Source organism: Psammomys obesus, unplaced genomic scaffold (assembly GCF_907164565.1).
Source record: "Psammomys obesus unplaced genomic scaffold, mPsaObe1.curated_primary_1811, whole genome shotgun sequence".
Lineage (NCBI taxonomy): Eukaryota > Metazoa > Chordata > Mammalia > Rodentia > Muridae > Psammomys > Psammomys obesus.
This window is the reverse complement of record NW_026585504.1, coordinates 14,409,146-14,430,258: the sequence shown is the minus strand read 5'-3', so window position 1 is coordinate 14,430,258 and position 21,113 is coordinate 14,409,146. Positions and strand designations below refer to the sequence as shown.

At 42.9% G+C, this 21,113-nt stretch overlaps 2 protein-coding genes across 2 annotated transcripts in view; one reads left to right on the top strand and one right to left on the bottom strand.

The window, feature by feature from the left end:
- Window positions 1-2,703: 2,703 nt before the first annotated feature.
- On the bottom strand, window positions 2,704-18,389 carry Mfap1 (microfibril associated protein 1). The gene is made up of 9 exons (XM_055625033.1): window positions 18,200-18,389; window positions 15,126-15,345; window positions 10,939-11,068; window positions 10,228-10,415; window positions 7,475-7,583; window positions 7,219-7,379; window positions 6,011-6,170; window positions 3,500-3,589; window positions 2,704-3,418 (listed from the first exon to the last, which is right to left on the bottom strand). Exons 1-9 carry the CDS (start codon window positions 18,276-18,278, stop codon window positions 3,236-3,238), a joined length of 1,320 nt encoding a protein of 439 aa, XP_055481008.1. The 5' UTR covers window positions 18,279-18,389; the 3' UTR covers window positions 2,704-3,235.
- A 138-nt stretch (window positions 18,390-18,527) lies between these two features.
- Wdr76 (WD repeat domain 76) overlaps window positions 18,528-21,113 on the top strand; it is a 37,735-nt gene continuing 35,149 nt past the window's right edge. Inside the window, exon 1 of the mRNA XM_055624770.1 lies at window positions 18,528-18,587. The gene's annotated coding sequence lies outside the window, so the exon portion shown is untranslated. The remainder of the gene's footprint in view (window positions 18,588-21,113) is intronic.

Sequence of the window (21,113 nt, the reverse complement as noted above, 5' to 3'; positions counted from 1 at the left end):
CGAGACAGGTGGTTCTGTATAGCCCTGGCTGTCCTAGAGTTTGAGGATAGCTTCAAACTGTGCTTCTGCTCCCCTAAAGGCATGCACCAGCACTGCCTGGTTATGAGTGGGTCTTGTAGAAGTTACTTTAAGGACATGAAAAAAAATACTGTAATTTTGTGTTTTGGTAATGCTGAGAAGAAAACCTGGGCCTTAACCCATTCTTTCTAGCCAAGTACTCTGCCAATGAACCTCACCTCTAATCTGGGTTTGTTTTTTAAATTTTATGTGCATTAGTGTGAAGGTGTCAGATCCCTTGGAATTGGCATTACAGACAATTGTGAACTGCCATGTGGGCACTGGGAATTGAACTTGGGTCCTTTTGAAGAACAAACAGTGCTCCTAACCACTGAGCAAGTTATCTCTCTAGCCCCCTTGGGGTTATTTTTTAAGAGAGCATTTCATTTTATTGTTCAGACTTGTTCTGAACTTGGGGTCAAGTGATTCCCCTTCAGCCTCTCAAGTAGTTAGGACTATTGGCCCAGTCTCTTTTTTTTTTTTTTTTAAGATTTATTTATTATGTATACAGTGTTCTGACTGCATGTATGCCTACACACCAGAAGAGGGCACCACAGATCTCATTATAGATGGTTGTGAGCCACCATGTGGTTGCTGGGAATTGAGCTCAGGACCTCTGAAAGCCAATGCTCTCAACCTCCAAGTCATCTCTCTAGTCCCTGGCCCAGTCTTTTCAAATCACCTTATTATTTCAAAAATTATGTGTTTATCTGCACATGACTGTAGGTGTCCTGGAAGGCCACAGGAGCTAGAGGGTTTTTTTCAAGACAGGCTTTCTCTGTGTGTAGCCCTGGCTGTCCTGGAACTTGCTTTCTAGATCAGGCTGGCCTTGATCTTAGAGATCCACCTGGCTCTGCCTCCCAGGTGCTGGGATCAAAGGTGTGCACCAGCATGTCTGCCCTGGAGCTAGAATTACAAGCAATTTGTGAGTTGCTCAATGTGGGTGCTGGGACGAGAACTCAGGTCTTCTGGAAGAGTAAGAAGTGTCCTTAATCACTGAACCACATCTTCACTGCTCCTCTCATTTTTATCTAATCAAGGAAAGTCTTTCAGCTGATGAAATTTCATTGTGTGTGTAGTAGTTTCACAGTAAATATTACCTGGGCAAATGGACTGAACTCTAGTATTGACAGCTGTGGGGTGCTACTCCGAGCACTGGTTCTCCATCTTACACAGTGAGCTACATAAGAAAGGTTAGTGCCGAGTCCCGTCCTACTTTATAAATCATTGCTTCACACACATCTACAACGTAGAGAGCAAGGACGAAATACATCTGAATTTGTTCATAGAATGAATCTGGCTGCTACTTAACTACTGTTTAATATCTGAGTTTGTTTCTGAGATCAAAGGATGATCAAAATATGAACTGGTAAGAGCCTGAGATATAATCTAGTTGAATACTTGCCTAACACTTGCAAGGACCTAGACCTATTTCCATTATGGTGGCAGGTATACAGGTTTATTTTTTTTAATTTGGTTTTTCAAAATTGGGTTTCCCTGTGTAGCCCTGGCTGTCCTGGAACTAATTCTGTTGACAAGGATGGCCTCAAACTCAAAGATCCACCTGCCTTTGCCTCCCAAATGCTGGGATTAAAGGTGTGTGTGCCACCAAGGCTGGCTAGGTACACAAGTTTTAAGCTTGATGATGCATGCCACTTGAGAAGATGAGGCAAAAGCATTTCAAATTTATTATATTTGCTTCTTTTTTCTTTGAGACATGCTAACCCTGGAACTTGTTATTCAGACTGACCTTCAACTCAGAAAGTGGCTTGCCTGCCTCACTCTGCTCCCTGAGTGCTAAGATTATAGCCATTTGCCATGCCTACTTTTTTTCTAATTACATCTTGTGTGCACATTAATATATACATTTCATGGTGCATGAATGGAAGTCACATGACAACTTCTGGTTGCCAGACCAGGTTTTCTACCACTATGTGGGTCTATGGGATCAAATTTAAGTTGCTGAGACTTGTTGTAGCAGTCTTTACCTAGTGAAACACCTTCTGGTCCAGGATATCAAGTAGCCTGGGTAGCTCAGTGAGACCCTTCTTAAATACATACACAAATGGAAGCACTAGGGATAAAGCTCAACAATAGAACACTTGGCGAACATACATTAGGACCTGGGTTCAAATTCTTGTAAAAGGGAGTGAAAAGAGCTTTGCCTATGTCCCTACTACATTTTATTTACTGTTATTTTACTATATGAGACAGTCTCATATAGTTTAGGTAGACATTGAATTATGTAGTTTAGGAAGACTGAACTTTTTATTTTCATTTTATTTTTCGAATCAAGGTTTCTTTGTTTAGCCCTGGCTGCTCTGGACTGGATCTATAAACCAGCGAGGCCTTGAACACAGAAATCTACCTGGCCCTGCCTCCAGAGTAATGGGATTAAAAACATATGCCACCAAGCCCAGTTTCAATGAGTAAACTCTTGATTTTCCTGCTTCTAATTCCCAAGTACTGGGATTACAGGTGTGTGCCACCATGCCTAGCTATACTTTCAGTTACTAGATTTTTTTTTTCTTTTTTGAGACAGGATTCCATTATGTAGTTCTGGCTGGCCTTGAACAAGACATCTACATGGGTCTCTCCCTTTGGGTGTTGTTATTAAAGACATATGCCACTATACTGTCTACTGGATTGAATTGTCAGATTATACATTTTATTTCCAATATTATAGTAAAAATATTCCTGGTGTAGTTCCCCACCCCCTTTCTCACACATACACAGATCAAAAAGTATATTTACTTAGAAAAGTAGATTCAACACACCAAATGCAAAACCAGGTTGGACTGAGCTTGGAGTTTCTGAGCGCATACTCCTAACCCTAAGGAAGAAGTAATGTGCCACCTTCACATGCCCACATGTCTCATCCAGGCTAAGATGCTGGACAAACTTACAACAGTCCCAAGTCAATATGGGAAGCCATGAGAGAAACCTAAGATTTCTCAGAAACAGTTTTAAATTACGTGAGAGAAGCCTCTAATCCTACCTGGTTAGTGCTTTTCTGTGGGTTTCTCAGTATGAGTCCAAACCTCTCAAAAAGCACCTTTCAAAACAAGTTAGGGCAGCAAGTCCAGAAGGCTCTGTACAAGAACTATGTAAATAATGGTTAAAGAAAATTGAGGGCCCGATCCCCTTGTGTGCCACGTTTGGAATGAGCAGCTGAAGCTTAGGTGGTTTTCCTCTTTTTGGCAGATGGTCGCTCAAACACATCACGCACCCCAGCAGCCTTTTGTTTAAAGAACTTTGTGTTCTGGGCACTCTCCTGGCCCCACGCAGAGTCAAAGGAAGTGGTATCTTGATCCACAAGGTGGGTGTACTTGGTACGACCAGACCGTCCAAAATTCTTAACCTGAAAGGAGATGGATGGTTACAACACCAAACATTCCATACCTCAGTGCCCAGTCTGCTCTGTTACTGAGAACCCCCATACCTGCATGACTTTTGGAAGAATAGTTTTGTTGAAATGGTCCTCAAGAGTAGGTGCGCTAAAATCTCTCTTGTAGACTTCCTCATCCTCATCCTGTTAAAAGAGAATCTTAATCAGCCTGTGGTTTTACTTCTAATTTATGCACACCACAAATTTATTAAACACAACCACAAAGAACACAGTGAGCCTTTCTTCAAGAGCTTGCATCTGGTTGGGGAGATAGTGTTTTTTTTTCATGCTGTTATGCTTCTTGAAAGCCTATCTGTTCCCTGCATTTACTGTGTTCATTTCATGCAGCTTCAACTGTGTAAGCCTTCTAAATCTCCAATCCTTTGGAATGTGTACCTTTACTGAGACCGTGAGTAAAAACCACCCTAATATTTCCAAGTTAGATTCCTGCTTTTACTTTTTTATAGGTAGGAACATCATTCTCTCAGTGATCTAGATTCAAAATTTGAGTTATCTTCTGTATACTTAATTACTCCATCCCATGAACTATTCACTTGGACTGTAGACTTTTTTCCTTAAAACAAAACAAAACAAAACAAAACCAAAAACCAAAAACAAAAAAAAAAACTTTAAAAATTATGTATATGGTGTTTTGCCTGTATGTATGTATGTATATGCACCATATGTGTGGTTGGTGACTGCTGAGGCTAAAGAAGGTACGGGTCCTCTGAAACTGGAATTATAGTTGAGAGTGGCCAAACCTGGGTCCTCTAGAAAAAGCAGCCAGTGTTCTAACCACTGAGCCATCTCTTCAGGCCACCACATCAACACTTTAAAAATGCAATCTTCCACCCCTTTTTATTCTTCTTTTTGATTTTTCAAGATAGGGTTCCTCTGTATAGCCTTGGCTGTCCTGGACTTACTTTGTAGACCAGGCCGACTCTTACAACAATCCGCCTGTCTCTGTCCCTGCCTGAGTGCTGGGATTAAAGGCGTGTAACACCATGCCCAGCTTAATATGTAACTCGTATAGTTCTGTCTTTAAGAAAATGTCATTGATTCTCTTCTTTTTCCTGGATTTTTCCAAGATAGGGTGCTACTCTTACATGATGCCCCTTACCTGGAACTTACATTCTCTCTACCTGCATCCAGAGTGCTGATTACAGGTGTGTGCCACTAATGCTGGTCTTCTGTATTCTTATCTTTTTTTGTTTAAAGGCAGGATCTTGTGCCTGATGTGGCTGCATCTGCCTTTAACCCCAGGAGAGGTAGAGGCAGGTAGATCTCTAGGAGTTTAAGAGTGGCCTGCTCTACATAGCAAATCAAGGTCAGTTACAGAGTGAGGAAAAAGGGCAGGACCGCATGTAGTCTAGGTTTTGGTGGAACTTGATAAATAATGCTAGAACCCTGCACTCTCAATTCTCCTTTTTCTACCTTGTAAATTCTGGGATTACAGGTATGCACCTCTTGTCTGAAAAAAAAAATTTTTTTTCTTTGTGGTATTAGGGATTGGATATTTGCACATTCTACACAAGTGCGATGCCAACAAACTATAATTCTAGTTCCATATCACTTTTTCAATCTTCTACAATAGCTGTACATTTATTCTCTAGCTGTATCCCAGGTAGGTCTGCAACTTGCTATTTTTCTCCGTGGTGCTCTGAGTAGCTGAGATTACACACCACCGGACCTAGGGAGCTCTAGTTCCTAATCCTCTAAGGCCTGGGACGTTAACACGGTTTTCCCTCACAATGGAAACGTAGTTCAATTTACCAGGGTTTTTGTTTGTTTTAAGACTGGGTCCTGCCATGTAGCCCTGGCAATTTTACAACTCACTTTGTAAACCAGGCTGGCCTCAAATTCACAGAGATCCACCTGCTTCTGCCTCTGCTGGGATTAAAGGCGTGTGCCAGATGAGGAGAGCTTGGTTTTCACATAAATAAAATCCATTTGGTTATGAAATGATTTCTAAGGGGTTTGGAGGAGCTAATTAGTGGAGGATGTAGATCACAGCCTCATTTCCCTAATGTTATTCATCATCTCTTTTTGAGAGCTGACTTCACAATAAAGCAATTATTGGTTCTTGCTGCTTCCTTTTGTTAATGCTTTTGCCATGTCCAGATTCTTCTGAGGCAAAAAGCAAAAAGTAATGCCAATGGCATTAATTCTAGGGAAGTGTATTCTCATTCTAGAGGAAACAGACTAAAAGTGTTTTGGGAGAGCTACAAATGTAACCCAACACAAACTATAAACCAATATTTTAAGTACCTTACTGAGACTCTCCTTCCCCCACCACATACACACACACACACACACATAGGATTTCTCTGTGTAGCTCTGGCTGTCCTGGAACTAACTCTGTAGACCAGAACTCAGAGATCCGCCTGCCTCTGCCTCCCAAGTCCTGAGATTAAAGGCTCCTGTTGCCACCACCTGGCCTTTCTGAGTAACTTAATTGCAAAGTTTTTAGTATGCAGATGACAATGTAACCTCACAATGTCCTAAGGTTGGACATGCCTGTATGTTACTCCTACTGTTCAGTTTTCTGAACCCTCTTGCACTTACCATGAAGAAGGCACCCCGGTGATAATACTTTTGTAAAAACTTGTATTTGCCTTTAACAGCTTTGTTGGTAATGACTTTGCCATTTGCCCGAAGTTCAGCCCGCCTTTCTTCCTCAGTAAGGTTTCGCATGCGTTCAATTTCTGCTTTCTCCTTTTCAAGTCTATCCAGAGAGCAACAGTGTTAGTATTTTCCAAATTCACAAAGCCCAAATATCTAAAAGTAATGGTCCCATCGTCTTTCAGCCATTATCCACTTTCCCACATTTCACTCACTCACTCACTCACTCACTCACTCACTCACTCACTCTCACCCACTCATAGCAGGTCTGATATGTAGCTGGCCTGGAACTCTCAACATCACACCTCATCCCCCAAACTGCTGGCATTACAGAGAGGCTCTTGCTGCTACACTCCAGTACATCTTTAACTCTTGTCACTGCTTGGTAGAAGTCAAAATCAGGAGTCCAATAAATAAAAACACGAGTGGGTCTCCATTATTATGTTTGCCAGAACAGGACTGTAAATATCCCAAAGTTGATTCTAGCCTTTCTGGGGTTCAGATATTGTTACTGCTTGATTTTACTAATTCTGTCTTCCATCAAATACCTTAGTTTTTAAAACAACATTAGAGTGAATTCAAAGTGACGGTTATGTAGTCATGGTTTCTTTGTGGTTCAGCAGTCGAGAAGTGAACCTGCTTTCCAGGTGTTTGCTGCTCTGCACTCCTGCAGGAAGCATTGGCTTCTCCACACCTTCTTCCTGGGCTGCCCTGTGGCCCCCCTGACTACTAAACATATCACAGAAGGGACATATGAGCTCTGGAATCCCAAACTCAGGAGACCTAGCTAGTTTCTACCTTTGCCTGGACCTGCAGTGTGAAGAAACCAGTAACTAAGGAGAAATGAGGCCTCTCGCCTGAAAGCCAGCATCAACTGTCAGACACACCAGAGAAGGGCTTGTGGATGCTCTGGCACGGTCAGTCCTCCAGCTGGAGGTGTCACTCAGGTGAGCCACTGAGACTGCTAGAGGAACTGTTTGGTCAACCTCCACAATTAAGAAAAACAGAACTGTTGTAACTCACTCATTTGTGAATTATAATCTGAGAAAACAGTAATTTTTGTGTGTAGCAAGAAACTAAAGGAGTCTTAGCTGGTTAAAGATAATCAGGGCTATCTGAGGCATCAAGCCTAAGCCCATCCCATTACTCACGCTTCCCGGTCTTCTCTGTCCCTCTTGATTCTTTTGAGCTCTCGGACTTTCCACGCCTCATATTCCTCCTCATCATTTTCATCATCTGTATTGAGTGCGTCCAGGGCGGCAAGGGACCGCTTGTTCTCCTCTAGCTCTTTTTTGGTCTCTTCTTCTACAATCTGGATAAGAAGAACAAATTGAGCTATTGGACCTCATCTCTCCTATAACCTCATTACTCAGACCCTTGCACTCAGACCACGGCCACTGCCAGCACCTTTAGTGTGTACTTGCGCCGCTCCTCAGCCATGCGTTTTGCTTCCTGCTCCAGTTCCTTCTGTTTCAATGCTTCAGCTTCTCGTTCTTGGACTGTCACTCGGTCCTTCCTGTATCACAGAAGTCCTGTTAATTGCCCAAAGTCCTTAGAGGGAAACTGTGTCCTTCTAGGTCTAGTCTTGCCCAAATGAGACAAGGCCCAAACCAGGAAGTATCTCAGCTCTATTTGTCCCCCCAGTACTGAGACTAAATCTAGACTTTTGTGCACACTAAACGCGTTATATTCCTGGCCTTTTAATTTTTACTTTAACATTTAAAACCTTTTCAGTTTTATTTCACTTATTTTTTGAGACAGAGTCTCATTTCATAGCCCTGACTGGCCTGAACTCCCGTGTGGATCAGGAAACTAGAACTCAGATCTACATGCCTCTGCATCCTGAGTGCAGGCATTAAATGTGTGGACCTACCATACCATTTCCAGCTCACAAAGGCCAGGAGAGGGGCACTGGATACCCTGTTGTTGGAGTTACAGACGGCTATTAGTTCCCATGTGGATGCTGGGAATTGAACCTGGAAGATAACTAGTGCTCTTCACTGCTGAGCCATCTTTCTAGCCACCTTGTTTGTTTTTTTGACAAGACTTTTATTTAGTGCTAGCTAGCCTCAAACTCATGGCAATTCTCTTGCCTCACCCTTCCAGAATGTTAGGATTACAATTACCACAATACGTAGCTACCAAAGTAGTCTACCAACTGAGCTGTTACCTCTGGCCCTAAATATAGCATGGCTGCTCTCCTCTCTTCTGGTAAGGGGATTTGACCCCTGGATTTGGTACATATGAGGCAAGTGCTCTACTTTTAGCCATATTCTCTGCTCTTTTATTCATTATTGCTATTTCAAAAAAGTAAATCAAGCTGGGCCTTTAATCCCAGCACTTGGAAGGCAGAGGCAGGTGGAACACTGTGAGTTCTAGGCTAGCCTGGTCTAAAAAGCAAGTCCAGGACAGCCAGAACTACACAGAGAAACCCTTTCTCCAAAAACAAACAAACAAAAAGTAAATTGATATCTTGTCCGCATGTATGTCTGTGTACTGAGTGCATGCCTGGAATCCACGGAGGTCAGAAGAGGGCATCAAATCCTGTGCAGCCAGGCTCATACATAGTTATGAGCCACTGTATGGCTCCTGGGTATTGAGCCTAGAGCTTCTGGAAGAGTAACCAGAGCCATGTCTCCTTATTGTTGTTGAATGTGTTATGTGTATGAGCGCATGATGTAGGTACACGATGCTGAAGGTCAGGACAACTTTTGGGAACTGGTTTCTTCTTTACTGCGTGGGTACCGGAGATTAAAATTAGGCCTCAGGCTTGTCAGCAACTACCTTTACCCACTGGACCATCTGGCTGGTCCCACAAGGTGGCACTGTATTGTCCAACCTGGCCTTAAATTGTATTCTTTCCTTTCAGTTTCTTGAGCAACTGGGACCACAGGGCTTATCACCAGGCCCAATTCATCCTAGGTGTTTTGTTGTTTTGAGAAGGGTTTCATGTAGCCTCTGCAAACCTCACACAAGCCATTTTACTGAGCCATCGTCTCACCCACCAAGGTAGGCCTTCGGCTTTGCTATGTAGTCAGACTGGCCTCGAGCACTGAATGTTTGAGATTGTATTCTATCTATTGCCCCCCAAATACCTGGATTACAGGTGCATGCCACAATGCTCAGCTTCATCACAGGTATTTTTAAAAAAGATTTATTTATTATGTATAATGTTCTGTCTGCATGCCAGAAGAGGGCACCAGATTTCACTGTAGATTGGTTGGGAGCCACCACATGGTTGCTGGGAACTGAACTCAGGACCTCTAAAAGAGCAGCCAGTGCCATCTCTCCAGCCCTCATCCCAGGTCTTTACGGCACTAAAATTCCCTTAATCATTGGCAACTGACTACTTAACAAGGATATTGCTGGGCTGACTATAAATAGTGGGATTCCTAGGTATTAGGAAAGAAACAAAATTTGTTTTACAAGCTTAATTTTGTTTTTAAAACATAATTTCCCCTGGAGACGTGTTAAAGCACTTTCCTAGCATATCCATGGGTTTCACCTCTAGCACCACTAAAATAAAGCAAAAGAAAACCTTTTAGTCTTCAAAAATTGATTAGCCAGGCATGGTGGCACATGCTTGTAAGGCCAACACTTAGGAGGCAGAGGGAAGAGGATCACAAGTCTGAGACCAGCTTAGGCTTCATAGTGAATTTCAGGCTAGGCTAGGCTGCATAGCAATAGAGTCTCAAAGCACAAGCACAAACACCCAGATTACTTTTAGGCAGATATGTGCATTTTAATTTGAAATGGGGATAAGCTCTGGCTTTCTGCTAACACCTGGCTACTTCTCAGCACCTTCGCTACAATGCTAAGGCACTGGGAAGAAGGCTTCCATTACAGGAGAAGATGGGGTACAGAGCCTTTTATTGTTGCACCTAGAACATAACTATGTGGATTCTGTCCTGGTTTGACTATTTCCTCCATCTCCTCTGCTGGGGATTGAACTTCGAAAGTATGCACATTAAGCAAAGGTTTATCATTGGCCTATATCCCTAGTCTCTCTTTGGAGAGTCATAGAGTTTTCTTAAATTGTCCAGGCTTATCTTGAACTAATTCTGTAGCTCAAGCTGACCTTGAATTAGCAATCCCCCTGGCTCAACCTACTGAGTAGCTGGAAATACAGGCCTGGCTTAGCAGGTCTGTCAGATACTTACTTTCGAATGAAGACAGGCTTAAGTCGAGGCTCCATTTCATCTTCACTGTCCGTGTACTCCTCATACTCTGACTCTGACTCCGACTCCTCCCCAGAGCGGCCTTCATCTTCCACTTCCATGACTTCCATCTCTTCATTTTTCCTCTCTTGCGCTCGCTGACGCATCATGCCACGGCGCCGTTCAATTTCCTATCACGACATATAGCTAAGCCAGTTATTCAAGCAGCACATGGTTCAAGTCTGTTTTGCTGCTGCTAAGGACTGAACCCAGGGCTCTGCGCACACTCAGTCTAAGCTCTCCTACTAAACCCCAGCACAGGTGTTTTTATTCCAACGGGTTCAAGAAACCAGCCTTAGCAAGCATAAGTTCATTTTCAGCCTTTTTTTAAAGATTTTATTTTTATGTATACAGTATTCTGTCTGCATGCACACCTGCATGCCAGAAGAGGAAACCAGATTTTATTACAGATGGTTGTAAGCCACCATGTGCTTGCTGGGAATTGAACTCAGGACCTCTGGAAGAGCAGCCAGTACTCTTGATGGTTAAACCATCTCTCCAGCCCCTCCTTTTCAGTCTTAACCCCAACAACCAACAAACACAATCAAAGTTCAGCTAAAAGCAGCAAAGCTTATGCCTTTATAGTTTCAACAAATGAGCACTAATTTTTTCTTGTGCCCTAATTGGGAGAAATCCCATTTTTTTCCCTCTTACCTCATCGTCAATTTCCTCCTCCTCTTCTTCGCTGCTATCTTCTCGCTCCATACGCCAAGCATCCCCTTCTACTTCTGAGTCACTTTCTCCTACTACTTCAGGCTCCACTATTTTTCGGTGTCGAGCCAATCTAAAAGGCAGAATTTCCAAGTTTAATCAATTAATTAAATTAATGCCCCCAAATAAGAGAACACCAATCACATGTGCTTGGCTACAGAGTGTCCTGAAATTACATTTGCTTTCTTCCCCCTCCCCAACCCCACCCCAGAGTTTTACTCTTGAGCCCAGGCTGGCCTGCAATTTGCTATGTACTTCAAACATGGAAATCCTCCTGCTTTATCCTCTCTAGTGCTGGGATAACAGGTATGAGTTATCACACTAAGCATCTTTTTTTCAAGATAGGGGTTCACTGTGTAACCTTGGTTGTCTTGGAATTCCATCTATAGACTAGGGTAACCTTAAACTCACAGAGATCTGCCTTCCTCTGCCTCCCGAGTGCTGAGATTAAAAGCATGTTCCATCACTGTCTGGCTCACACTGAGTAATACTAAAGTCTTAAGATGGAAAAATTAAGTTCAGATTCAGGAAACTAAGACAGTTAATAGTAACAGTATCTGAAAAAGTTACAAGGAATCATATTGTTATCTACCTACTTATCTATTTATCTATCTTTCTATCTATCTAAAACTACACATTAATACATATAAGTCTATGAGAATGCATATACACATATAGTTTAAATGACAATTTCTTTTAGCTAGGTTGACATTCCCCTCCTCCAAGCCCCATTTCCTGGCACAAGAAGCCATCTTTCAAATTTGTTGGTCAGAGGAGCCCAAAAGACTCCTAAAACTTTATAGGCTACCACTGTTGCTCTTGGTTACTTCCCAGAGGGTGAAGGCAAGTCACTATGGTTGACGACACTTTGGGTACAGGATCTGGAGTTGTATATGATCTGAAAACCCCTCCATGAAGACTAGTTTTCATGGTACCAGAAGGCACCATACAAGTTTCCAAGGGAGGAAGCCACCAAAAGTCCTACCCAGCCATGCTGCCTATGAACTACAACTACAGCATGGCATAACCTTTTGGGTGCAAAAACACACAGATCCTGGTGGTGACCAACAGTTTTCTAGCTGTACTTAAGACTTGCTGAACAAGAGGAAAATCATGACCTATACTGGAAACCTAGACAACTGACCCGAGCTACAGAAGTCAGGGATTTTATAGGATTTATAAATGCTATTTACTGAACCAGCTTAATTCCTAACTGCATTCTAAATATCTATACCTATTCCCACAGAAAGTGTAACTCTTACCCCTCATCAAAGAAAACTTTCTTTGTAACAGGGGATCATTACAGAACACAAGAATCAATCAAAAGTCAAAGAACAAGTGAGCATGTGGAACCCAGTGCCAATTAATTTCTACAACATATCTGCTACACCTAAGGCTTGAGGAATATCGTGGAAGATGGGGCAGAAAGATTTTAAGAGCCAGAGGAAAAGGAAGTCAGCTGTGAAAGTGTATGTCCTAGAAATGTCAGGGAAGCTACAGACTCATGAATTCTTAGCAACATAGCTGCCTAAACAAGATGTGAACATGGACTACACCAATAGACATACAAACTTAGAAGGGGGAAATCTCAAAGGGTCCCAGCCACATACAAAGAACTTCAGGCAACTAAGTAATACTGAGAGTGAAAGAAACAGGCAAGAGGCCCTGCTTCCAATTGGTTATCTAATACCAATGGTCAGCCCTGAAATCAAATGGTCAGCCCTGAAATCATATATACACAAGTAACATTACAGAGACCGAGTTGGTTGAATTTATATATTTAGGTAGGTGTGTGTGTGTGTGTGTGTGTGTGTGTGTGTGTGTGTGTGAATCAACAATTAAGAAAAAGAGGCTGGGGGCTGAAGAAATGGCTCTTCCAGAGGACCCAGGTTCAATTCCTAGCACCCACATGGTAGCTCACAATTGTAACTCCAGTTCCAGGGGATCTGATATCCTCACACCAATACACATAAAAAAATAAAAATAAATACATTAAAATTTTTTTTAAAAAGTTAAAAAAGAAAGAAAGAAAGAGGCCATGAATCTCAGAGAGTAAGGTGAGGGGTTGGAGAAAGGAAAGGGGGAAATGATGTAATTATATCTTAATTTCAAAAAATTAAAAAATTATACATACAACCCAACAAACTAAAACAGTATCAGAGCACATAGTGAAGTTGGGCCTAAAACATTAGTTGAGGCATGATCTTGGGGCACATTAGGTACCAAGTAGCTCCCAGTTTCATTAGATCATATTACATTAGAGTCCCCTCAACAGCACAGTATTTTTATGAAACTATGATTTGGTAGCTGCTGTGATAAAAGGCAAGTAAACAGGAAAGTTGATAGGAATAGGCTGACTCAAAAAAGGTCTGAGAAGTTAGCAATATCCAACAGTTTCTACTTGTACTAGTAACTCCTTTTTTTTTTTTTTTTTTTTTTTTTTTTTTTGAGGGAGTGTCTTTCAAGACAGGGTTTCTCTGTGTAGTACCAACTGTCCTGGAACTTGCTCTACAGACCAGTCTGGCCTCGAGCTCAGAGACTTGCTTACCTCTACCTCCCAAATGCTGGCATTAAAAATGTGAACCACCACTGTGCTGCAAGTAACTGGTTTTATAAGAATGAAATGAAAACATTTTTTTCTTCTGTAGGCATAGAATATTCAAGTGGTTTATTTGTTAGGACATAAATGCTTAAGCTCTTTGGATCTATCTATTTAATAAAAATAAATGGCTAGGCACGGCCCTGTATGTTCAGTACTTTAGAAGTGAAGGTTGCAGGCTTAGTAGTGGATTATATATTGAGTTCAAGGACAGCCTGGGTTACATAAGACTTTCAAAACCCCAAAAGTAAATACAAAAACAAATAAGCAAATGAATAACTAAAACTGTTTTGAATCACTCTCTTGCCCTCACTGTTTCAGTCTCTTTCCCTTTTCTGTCTGTGTCAGGGTAGCCCCTCCCCCATCTCAGTATCTGTCTCTCTCTGGCTCACGGCTCACTCAAGCCCTAACTCTTTTCTGCTTGTCTTCCACTGAATAAACTCTTTGGTAGTAAAAAACAAACGAAAAATGCTTGATTCATGTGGTGTATGACAAATGCTATTTAGAAAATTTTAAATTTGTTTTTTTACTGTAGGTATGCATGCTGTATCAAGAGAGATATAGAAAAACACAGACAGACAGAGAGGTGAGAATGAATGCGGGTATGCACGAGCCACAGGGTGTCTGCAGACGTCAATGGGTACATTTTGGGAGTCTGTTTCAGTGAAGATAAAACTGAGGGTGTCAGGCCTAAATAATAAGCAATTTTACATGCTGAGACTCCTTACCAGTCCTTCGTAATAAAACACTGAGAACTAAAAGTTCAGGATATCTTGCTCTGGTCCCCAGAGTTTCTCTTTCTTTTTTTTTCCCCCTTTAAAGATTTACTGTTTATACAGTATTTTGCCCACATGAGTACCTGCAGGGCAGCAGAGGGCACCAGATCTCACTATAGATGATTATGAGCCACCATGTGGTTGCTGGGAATTGAACTCAGGACCTCTGGAAGAATACCCAATGCTCTTAACCTCTGAGCCATCTCTCCAGCCCGAGTTTACCTTCCCAACATGAACCATAGCATGCCTTTCCTACTGGACGCTTTTATTTACTGTCTTTATGACAAATACATGAGCAAGGCTCATACCTTTAGTATCAGCACTGAGAAGGCTGAGGAAGGAAGACCACTGCCAAGTTCCAGGTCATGTTGGGCTACAATACAACAAGAAACAACTCCATGGATAAAATCAGTTTGTCAAATTTTATGACATATTTTTATATCAAAGACTCCTTGCAACAGAGCAACGAATGCTGTTTTCTTTATCTTCAGCAGAGAATTAGTCATTAGGCCTACAAGAAAAGGGTTGTTTTCTAGAGCTGCCACTTCCTGGCTAGAAAACTCCTTGCTGCTTTAGTTCCTCACCTGTAATATAGGTATGGTGGTACCAATCTTATCAGACATTCTATAGATTGTAGGAATTAGTGATGTACCTTATTTGGGACAGCATACATGGTATACAGTACGTATGAGTTTTAGCTACTATCATCTCCATGAGCGGCCTCAAGTTCAGAAAAACATAATTCTTATCATTACCTCTCTTCCACATCTTCACTAATGCGGTTCTGTAAGCGCCGAAGCCGGGGATCGCTGGATGAGTCCTCCTCCTGTTCCTCAGGCTCTGCTTCTTGTTCCTTAGCTTTCTTAATGAACTGAAATTCTTCATCCTCTTCATCTGATGATTCCATAGGGGCATAATCTGGCCTCTTTCCGGACACATAACGTTTTACCTTCACTTTTTCCATTGAAATCTCACCTGGACAAGAAACACAATTCCTGTTACAGTATCCTCTCCCCCAGTTCCCTTCAATGTTTGGCCTTTGCAGGATAGAACCCTGAATTCTTGATGTACAAGAGTCTAAGGAGAATATGGCAGCCATTATCCAACTACACAATCACATAACAATGCTTTCCTATAAAGATTATGACACGAGAAGTCGTTTTATAAATAGCCACACCAAGAGGTACCTTGGGGACAACAAAGCAGGAATGTGAGCAGTGAGACTGCAGAACCTCTCCCCAAAAAAATTTATGCTATGTCACCTCAACAATGCCCTTAGTGGTGACTTAAATGAGACTGTCCCCTGTAGGCTCAGAGGTGTGAACACTTGGTTCCCAGTTGGTGATGCTGTTTGGGAAGGTTTAGGAGTGTAGCCTTGCTAGAGGGAGTGTGTCCCTCACGGTGGGCTTGAAGGTTCCCAAAGCCAGGTACTGTTCCTACTGTGGTGCCGTGTACTTGTGCTCTCCCCTCCCCGGCTTCATGCTTGCATTTCAAGATAAGAGCCCTCAGCTTTCTGTCCCTGCTGCCATGCCTTGGTCTGCCTTCATGGACTCTAATCCTCTGGGATCATAGGCCTAAATAAAATTTTCTCTTTTATAAATTGCCATGGCCATGTATGGTATTTTATCACAGCAACAGAAAAGTACAAACAAGCGTGGGGTGCTGGCACACACCTTTAATCCCGGCCCTTGGGGGGCAGAGGCAGGAGGATCTCTGACAGTTCAAGGCCCGCCTGGTCTGCAAATCAAGTCCAGAACAGCCAGGCTATTACACAGAAAAACCCTTTCTCGAAAAACCAAAACCAAACCAAACCAAACCAAAAAACAAACACATCCTTATTAAACAAAGTTTTAAAACAATTGCTATCACATTAGCAAGAGTAATTTAAATGGGAACATAAAATTAAATATTACTCACATTTTTTTCCCCCTGAGACAGGGTTTCTCTGTGTAGCCTTGGTTGTCTTGGAAAAACTCACTGTGTAGACCAGGCTGGCCTTGAACTCAGAGATTTGCCTGCTTCTGCCTCCACAGCGCTGGGATTATGGGCATTTGGCACCACTGCCTGGCTCATTCCTACATTTTTTTAAAGCACCCTATGTACATGTATTCAGATGCAGAGGGGCTAGTCGTTACTCAGGTGCCTTTATCCTTTTCCACCTTACTTTAAATTAAAAAAAAAAAAAAAAAGATTTTCTTATGTGTATGACTGTTTTGCGTGTATGTGTATGTATGTACCCCATATCACATGAATGCTGTAAGAGTATTCTTACCACTGAGCCATCTCTCCAGCCCAAACACCTTTTCACCTTTTTTTTTTTTTTTTTTTTAGAGATAGGGTCTCTCTGTCTAGATCTGGCTGGTGTGAAGCTGGCTCAGTAGACCAGCCTGGCCTCAAACTTATAGCAGTGTGTCTGTCTTTGCCTACTGAGTGCTATGCTTAAAAGCTTGTGCCATCATGCTTAGCTTTTTTTTTTTCTTTTTCTTGAGACAGGGTCTCTCATTGAACTTGGTGCTTGCTATTTCAGCTACATTAGTCAGCCATCAAGCTTCAAAGATCCTTCCTCTTCTCTTCTCCCACAAGGGGTTCTAAGTGTGTGCTGCTTATACTAGGACTCTAGGGGTCTGAACTCCAGCCCAGTAAGAAAAGCTATCTCCCTGGCTCCCCAACTCTGAGACACAATGACAGCCTTTACAACATAGCTTAATAGTCTATTCTAACCTTACTATTTCTACCTGCTTCTCCTCTAGCTTTTGTGCCAAACCAGATGACCTCTTCTAAAACAGAAACAAGTTGGAGCTCAAGAGATGGCTCAGCAAGGAGTACCTGCAGCTCATGCAGAGGACCTGACTTCATATTCCAGCATTTATGTGGCGGTCTGTACTCCACTTCTAGAGGATCCCATGCCCTCCTCTGGCCACTACAGGTACCGCACCCACATGGTGCACAAAATACACGCGACAAAAACATTCATACAGGTAAAAATAAATAAACAAAACAAATAATCCCAGTGAACAGAAAGAGAATACAAACTAATCAGATTACTTTGTAACATAAGGAAACCCTTTTAATCAAACTGGGCAAATCAAACATAACTCTGGCCATAACTAACACACACACACACCTCCAGCTCAGTTTTTTACTTATGTTTTTATTTTCGTTACTGTTTTGGTTGTGAGCCTAGCATTTAATGGTTGAGCTATAGCTATCTTTATTACTTTTTAAACGATGCTGTGTGTAGGTATGTTCACGAGCACAGGTACTGGCAGAGGCCAGAAGTTCCAGATGGCTGTGGAGTCTCCTGATGTGGGTGCTGGCAATTTAACTCGGGTCCTCTGGAAGAGCAGTATGTGCTCTTACCTGCTGAGCCACTTCTTCCAGCTTCCCGTACTTTTTGAGGGGTGGATCTCACCAAATCAATCAGATAGATAAAAGTGGACCCGGCATCCCCTGATCTCTAGGCCGCGTGAAGGAAGGGGTGAGAATTTGGGTGGAACGGAGGAAGATACTGAGGCTAGGGGCTGGGAAGATGGTTCAGCGGTTAGGAGCACTGTCTGCTCTTCCAGAGGATCTGAGTTCAATTCCCAACACCCATATGGTAGCTCACAACTGTCTGTAACTTCAGTTCCAGGGGATCTGACACCCTCACATAGACATACATGCAGTCGAAACACCAATGTACATAAAACAAAAATAAGTAAGATTTAAAAAAGTAACGGAGGCTAGGTCTTCATGGTCAGCGGGACTGGTATGGCCGGCCTAAGGCACGTTTGATGGATAATGAGGATGAAAGAGGTGGGATCCGACCGGAGGGGAGGGGAGCCAGTACCTTTCTCATTGCGAACTGGGACGGCCCCAGCCGTAGACTGAATGGGCGGCTGCTTCATGAGTGCGCTGGGGACCGACATGGTGACGGCTGCGGCGGAGACTCCCAAAATCTGACTGAATCCCAACAGGGAACACCAAGGAACAGAACACCGCTTCCCACCAAGCTTCGCCCGACTCTGCTGCGCGACTGACAGAAGCCACTTCCGGCAGAGCTAGAGGAACCGGAAATTTACAAGCAGAGGATTGTGGGATTTTGGAGGACTCGTGAGCTCGGCCCTCTTAAAGGGCTAGGCTGAAATTTGAGCGACCTCGTAGGCAACTTTCCCGCCTTTAACTTCTCAAGATTTGGAAACTTCCTTCTGGCGGGCAGTTACTTCTTTGGGGTTTTGGTAAGGTCCAGGAAGGTTCTGATTAAAGGTTTCATTTGTTATGTTTTGAAGAAACCGAGCAGATTGTGAGGGGCTGTTTGTGCATATTGTTAAAAGCTCAGAAGTGTAAAAAGAGCTGGAGCCGCTTACATGGGTCACGCTTGTAATTCCCGCGTCTGGAAGGGCGGGACAGGATTGCCGCGTTTGGAGGCCAGCCTGGGCTACAGAATGAGTCCCTGCCTCATTCTCAGAAACAAACAAAAACAAAAACAAACCCTCAGGGGACATCTGTTGGTTGGGGCACACGTCTTTAATTCCAGCACTCGGAAGGCCGAGGCAAGCGGATCTCTGAGATTGAGGCTAGTCTGGTCTACATAGTGAAAATTCTGCGAATACTATATCATAGAGGACCTTGAGTCAATATAATTACCAAATTATTTCTCTCGTTTTTGGAAATTGGGTCCTTGCTGGGTGAAGAGAGGAAATTGGCAAACTTTAAGATAAGTGGGGAAGCTTACCACCAGAAAAGCCTTAAAAGGCGAGAGGGGGCAGAAAGCTTTATTTTTCTTTTAATTTTGAAACTGTTTAGCCGTGTTGCCCAGGCGAATTTGTTTATTTTTGCCTCCAAGTTTTTTGTTGTTGTTGTTTTGTTTTTTTTACCTATGCTCCCCGAGTAGCTGGGATCCTACATAGGTGTGCCTCTTCACTAGACATAGAAATTTCATATTATGAACTTATTAGCCTAAAATTTTATGTTGCTGAGCTGCAGGTGCAGTTCAGGAGAGCCGTTGTTTGTTCTGAGTGAGGCTTAGCTTGGCGTAGGGAATTTCATGGGTGGTAAATGTGATGGAAAGATAATTGTTTCCGTTCAGGTCAACTCAAGAGAATACGAGGAAAAGACTTAACAAGGCATTGACTTTACGAAAGACAGTGTATGGAAATCTTATTTGGTAATGCCCAGAATCTGAGGCTTTCAGCTTCTGCTGCTGCACCTGCCTCTTCTTCCTCTTCTTTTTATCTTATTTTAAGCTTGAAACAGCGTTTTATGTACCCCAACCTGCCCTGTAACTCTTAAAGTAACTGAGGATGAGCTGGAAGTTCTGGTGTCCTTCATTCAACTGCCTACAGCTGAGATTACAGGTGTGGGTCACCCGCTTGGTTTTATGTGGTGCCAGGGATAGAAGCCAAGGTCTTTGTGACCGTAGCCCAGACTGACTGGATCGCCACTTGCTGTAGTCTCTGTGACACCAGTGCTGAGGAGGATGGATTTGAGGGCTGTTGTTAACGCTGGCCATCTGTAATTCTTCATTAGTTAAAAACAGGTGGACAGATAGTTGTGTGCAGTATACACCAGCATTATCAGTGCCTAGAAAACAAGGAACACAAAATGCTTTTTTCTTTATCCCCCCCCCCCCGTTTTTGTGACAGGGGTTCACGTAATTCCCGCCTCCCTTGAACTGCCTAGTTGGCTGAGGACAACTTTGAAATCTGATCCATCTGTCTCTACCTCTTGAGTCTGATGACAGGCATGGGTCATCATGCTTAGCTGCTCCCCTTAAGATTTTAAAAAGTACAGGATGGTGAGGTGTAATTTTCTGGTAGCGGTATTGCAAGAAAGAGGGCAGAAGTAAAGGCTGAGTGTTGAGTTGGTGTGTGTGCGGTGTGGGAAAAGGAGAAAGGGTTGTGCATTTGTCTACATGCATGCCCGTGGAGGTCAGAGGCCAGTCTTGGAGGTCCTTCCTCAGGATCTGTCCACCTTTATAAAATTATTACTATTATTGATGTGTGTGTGCCTTGGCTCACATAGGAAGCTCAGAGGACAACAATGAGAATTCACCTTTATGTGGGCTCTGGGAATAAAGTTACTAGGCTTTATTGGGTCATTCATCTTCCACGTTTTCGAGACAGTGTCTCCGGTACCTGGGGCTCTGTATAGCCATAGGAGCCGCGGAACTGCGCTTGTCTTGTTTGCCTCTGCTGGGATTATAACCCCGTCTTTTTAATTTGGGTGCTGGGGAATCAAACACAGGTCCCAAAGCAAACACTTTGCAGATTTTTTTCCTAGGCTCTGCGTATTTATCTTCCAATATGGCATTGTAGATCTTTTCCAGAGTCATGCTACAAAGCAGCAGTATGGAGTTTTTCTAACTAAAGAGCCAGTTTTCTTTTTTAGGGGGTGTGTGCGGTGGTCTCGCCCCTTCCCCCATCCCCCAGAGCTGAGGACCGAATGCGGGGCCTGGTGAGCTAAATCCCCAACCCCAAGCAGTGTCCTTAACATTACAGGACCCAATGTAAGTGTTGATTAAGGCCCTGGATCCTACAATCGGGAAGCTGAGGCAGTAGAATTACGAGGCACTATATAAAGAGATGCTGCACTAAAAACAAACAAAAACAAAAAACCAAAACCCAGAACACAGCCGGGTAGCTGGCTCACTGGGTAAGAGCATTGACCTGGCAAGCTTGAGGGAGTTCCGGGAAAAGCCCCGGCATTGAAGGGGTGGACACAGGCGGATCCTGAGAGCTTGTGGGTAAACTAGACCAACTCAA

Bases quoted from the DNA above. Each gene is read 5' to 3' on its own strand.
- Mfap1 (XM_055625033.1), bottom strand. From the start codon at position 18,278: ATGTCGGTCCCCAGCGCACTCATGAAGCAGCCGCCCATTCAGTCTACG. The intron at 15,346-18,199 runs GTACTGGCTCCC...TTTCTTGTCCAG, and splicing joins CCCAGTTCGCAATGAGAAAG to GTGAGATTTCAATGGAAAAA. The intron at 3,590-6,010 runs GTAAGTGCAAGA...CTCTTTTAACAG, and splicing joins ACCGGGGTGCCTTCTTCATG to GATGAGGATGAGGAAGTCTA.